Source organism: Oncorhynchus masou, chromosome 32 (assembly GCF_036934945.1).
Source record: "Oncorhynchus masou masou isolate Uvic2021 chromosome 32, UVic_Omas_1.1, whole genome shotgun sequence".
In the NCBI taxonomy this organism is placed as follows: Eukaryota; Metazoa; Chordata; class Actinopteri; order Salmoniformes; family Salmonidae; genus Oncorhynchus; species Oncorhynchus masou.
This window is the reverse complement of record NC_088243.1, coordinates 26,491,540-26,495,838: the sequence shown is the minus strand read 5'-3', so window position 1 is coordinate 26,495,838 and position 4,299 is coordinate 26,491,540. Positions and strand designations below refer to the sequence as shown.

At 42.9% G+C, this 4,299-nt stretch overlaps 1 protein-coding gene across 2 annotated transcripts; it reads left to right on the top strand.

The window, feature by feature from the left end:
* The first annotated feature begins 82 nt into the window (after positions 1-82).
* Positions 83-3,664, top strand: LOC135525797 (zinc finger protein 239). 2 transcript variants are annotated; one of them, XM_064953668.1, is made up of 2 exons: positions 83-476; positions 2,089-3,664. In XM_064953668.1, exon 2 carries the CDS (start codon positions 2,241-2,243, stop codon positions 3,279-3,281), a length of 1,041 nt encoding a protein of 346 aa, XP_064809740.1. In that variant the 5' UTR covers positions 83-476; positions 2,089-2,240; the 3' UTR covers positions 3,282-3,664. The 2 variants fall into 2 exon arrangements, with proteins under 2 accessions (XP_064809740.1, XP_064809739.1); XM_064953667.1 differs by having other exon boundaries at positions 83-483.
* Positions 3,665-4,299: the final 635 nt, after the last annotated feature.

Genomic DNA, 4,299 nt, shown 5'->3' with positions numbered 1-4,299 from the left:
TATGTTACACATCCTACCTAGGTGGTTAGGTTTAGGAAGTAGGTATTTTAAGGGTAAGGATAGTGACGTCCCAAGGATCCAGATTAGCGCTAACCATGCGACCGCGATGTTCATTTCGCCGAGCCGAAATCTGCTAGAAGCAAACCGAGTCTATGTATGCGGACTCGTATGGGACTATGCATCTCACTCGCATTTTTTTTCTGGTTCAAATAGTCAATGAACTAAGCAGACCAGACCCAGCTGCTATCGCATTGGTGTCAATAGGAGAGCCACCATGTTAAAAGCAGACTGGAACTAACTTTTTATAAAATATTTTTTGTTATCGTAAACGATCTTCATTTATCCACCATCTTTGGTTAAAAAAAAAACAACAACACAGATTTTAGCCAACCTTTGGAGCAGCAGCAGGCACAATCCCGCTGTCGCCTTTTCTCTGTTTGCGGTCATTACCCTAATTATGGGAGTCGCCAGGGAAGGTGCGTCGTAAGTAGCCTATGCTAATAATATAGCCCACTACAGAATATGTATTCAGCATGGTTTATTTGTAGCAGTCGCTGTATTTAGCAGCATCAGAAAGGCAGGCTCTATTTTCCTTCTCGCTACACGATCATTTATGATGTCCACTTAAATCCAGGAAACAGAAGGCGCACACATAAAACAGTGTAATATGCCGAACTCAACATTACAAAGGCATATAGGTTATTATATGATTGTCGGTGAAAATGTTCCGTTTGTAGAAGAATCAGCGCAGGGACTGGTAGTCTACACCAGAGAGGAAGATGCGAGGCGAGAGGGTCAAAATCTGTCCTGGCGAAAATACAGCGATAAACAGACCTTCTACCTTCCCGCCTTTGGGACAAGGAGTCCCTTTGTAATGGCGGAGACAGACCGTCTCGTTATAATCTACACTATCTCTGGCTACACCCGCCATGTTGGCCACTTCTCATCACCCAGGCAAAAAAAATGAACAAATATAAGGACAGATGCATGTTGTTGTACAGAGATGTTTGTTGTATCAAGGCTACAATGCGCGATTTCATGAACGTGTGCGGAAAATGTGATTCCATGCCTGCCAGTGATTGGCATGCATTTTATTTTTTATTTAACTAGGCAAGTCAGTTCTTGTCTGACAGCTGTGCTAGATAGAGCCTAAAACCGAGAATGAAGTGCATAATCATTTAAATAATAGTGCAACAGCCAGTGGTGAAAAGTATTTAAGGAAACATACATTAAAGTACTACTTAAGTAGTTTTTTTTGTATCTGTACTTTACTATTTATATGTTTGACTGCTTTTACTTTTACTTCACTACATTCCCAAAGAAAAGAAAATACTTTTTACTCCATACATATTCCATGACACCCACAAGTACTCGTTACCTTTTGGATGCTGGCAGGACAGAAAAATGGTCCAAGTCACACACTTATCAAGAGAACATCCCTGGTCACCCCTACTACCTCTGATCTGGCAAACTCCCTAAACACAAATGCTTGGTTTGTTATGGCTGAGTGTTGGAGTGTGCCCCTGGCTATCTGTAAATAAAAAATAAATAAAATAAAAGTGTCTTCTGGTTTGCTTAATATAAGGAATGTGAAATGATTTCATACTTTACTTTTGATACTTAAGTGTAATTTGGAAATTACATTTACTTTTGATACTATATTTAAAACCAAATACTTTTAGACTTTTACTCAAGTAGTGTTTTACTGGGCAACATTAACTTTTACTTGAGTCATTTTCTATTCATGTATTTTTACTTTTACTCAAGTATGACAATTGTACGCTTTCCACCACTGGCAACAGCTACCTCATATAGGCTAACAATGTCAGTGTTTAGATGGCACTTTAGGCACTATAGTCCTTCACACACTTGACCCAATAGGCTACTGTCGTGATTGGCAACCAATTATTGGTCAAAAGAGACAATTTGATGCTACACTATGCAGTTTTATCCTTTTTATCAGAATATTTTGTTGTCAGAGCATTATTATAAGCAAGTTCCCATAGAAAGTCAATAAAGGTTAACATTGTTGCTTCACTTGATAGCGAGAACTATCACTAATGCATCCCTATATGTTTTTACTTTCAGGTTTGAAGAGGAAGAGAAACGCCTTGTCATGATGAAACCTTTGACTAACCGTCAGCAGGGTTAATGTGTGTTTCATCCAAACACAAAGCCAGGTGTTAGTGCCACTGCCAAACGCATGCCCAGGAGTAGATACAGGTGTTAGTGTCAAATCCATGTCAAGTAGACACTCACCAACCATGAGGCCTGACAATAACAACAACAACAACAGTGTGCTGGATGGAGACGGAGTGGAGGACGGGTCTGGACCAATCAGCAGGCCCCGTCAGCCCCAGTGCCGCTCTCTCTCCTCCGGCCGGGCGCGTCACAGCCACCGCCGCAGCAGCAGAACAGACAAGCAGCCTCACACCTGTCCTCTCTGTTCCAAAACGTTCATCTCCTCCTCTCACCTGGCCTTACACCTGCGCTCCCACAGTGGGGAGAGGAAGTATAAGTGTGGCGTGTGTGGGAAGCTCTTCCTACAGTCAGCCCACCTGATGCGCCATAAGACCACCCACACAGGGGACAGGCCCTTTAAGTGTCCAGACTGTGGAAAGGGCTTCGGTCGCGCTTCTCACCTGAAGACACACCGACGCCTCCACACAGGGGAGAAGCCATTCCAGTGCTCTGTCTGTGACAAAGCTTTCACCCAGAAGGCTGGGCTGATCATGCACCACCGCCTGCACACTGGAGAGAGGCCCTACAGGTGTGATCACTGTGGTAAAGCCTTCCGCTCCTCCACACACCTGCTGGCCCATCAGGCCCTGGAGTCAGCCAAACAGAGCTTCACCTGTGACAGGTGTGATCAGAGTTTCAGGTCAGCCTCGTCCCTCAGACAGCATGTTAAGACACACAGCAGCACCATGGAGGACCTCTGCTGTGGGGTCTGCTGCCGGTCCTTCGTCCGCTCCTCCTACCTGCAGCTGTACATGAGGCTCCACAGAGGACAGAGGCCCTACCACTGCAGGGTCTGCAACAAGACTTTTGCTAAGATGACCACCTTCCAGAGACACTGTGACAAACACCTGAGGAGGAACGGGGACATGGACCAGGGGCAGGAGGAGGAAGAGGAGGATGATGTCAAACCTACATTGCCCCCACCCTCCAACCCTCCTTCTCCTGCCCTTCTACCTCTTCCTGTTCCTCCATCCACCCTTCCTCTCTTGTCTGAGGTCAATACACGCTCTAAAACTAGAGCCAAAATTAGGATAGAATGACTGTTCTGGACTTGGAGTATAACAATGGAGAAAGAACATAAGTGGCAAACGTGCTATTACTTGCAACAGTCATATTATGTATATTTACTGATAGGGTATTACAAAATTACTTAAAGGTTTTAATTACACAAACTGTACTGTAATGTGGTTAATGGTATTGTTACATTTTAAGCATGCTTTTGTATTTACTAATACACACTTAGACTTTCCCTGTGTGACTTCAACACTCTAAAATGTGCTATACAATCCTGATGCTTTTCATACCATGGTCCATATCGTACAGTACCATACAATACCATAGCGTAAAGTTTGTATGATCATATCACTCCGTCCTTGGACCAAGTATTAACTTTTTTATAACAATAAATGTTGATTGGACAGGTTACAGTATTTTATCTTTTCAATCATGTGATTCTTCCAGGTTGTGAGTCTTTAATGTTGATCAGTATTCTGTGTATCTGATCTGAGTTCCACAGAAGAAGCAGACGTTAAACCAAGTATCAGCATTAGAGGTCTGCCTGCTACATCCATAACTATCATGTCACGGGGAAACTCTTTGTCTCCACCTACAGGGGAGAAAATAGCTACAGGTGAGGTGGCTCATATCTATAACTTATTGTATATTTAGATCTACAAAAAACAATTGAATTTGAAATATGTTCATGTCAGAAGATAGAGAATACAAAGTAATTAACCTACTGTACACACTGGGACAAATTGTAACTTCCACATAAATAGAATTTTCACAGAATTGCCCAGGCCCGGCTCCAGGCATAAGCGACATAAGCGGTTGCTTAGGGCCCTAGGCTGGTAGGGGGCCCCCCAAAACAAAAAAATTTTTAGGAACTCAGTCAGGGTCTCAACTTACTGTTGAGAGTTAGAATAGTAGAATACACAAGGTGCAAGTTAGAAATATGGTTGTGCATCAGAAATTTCTCTTGTTATGTCTGTCACTGACTGTCACTCAATTAGTCATTTCAGTAACAATTTTTAGATTGTTAAATTAGCCGAGGCAGCC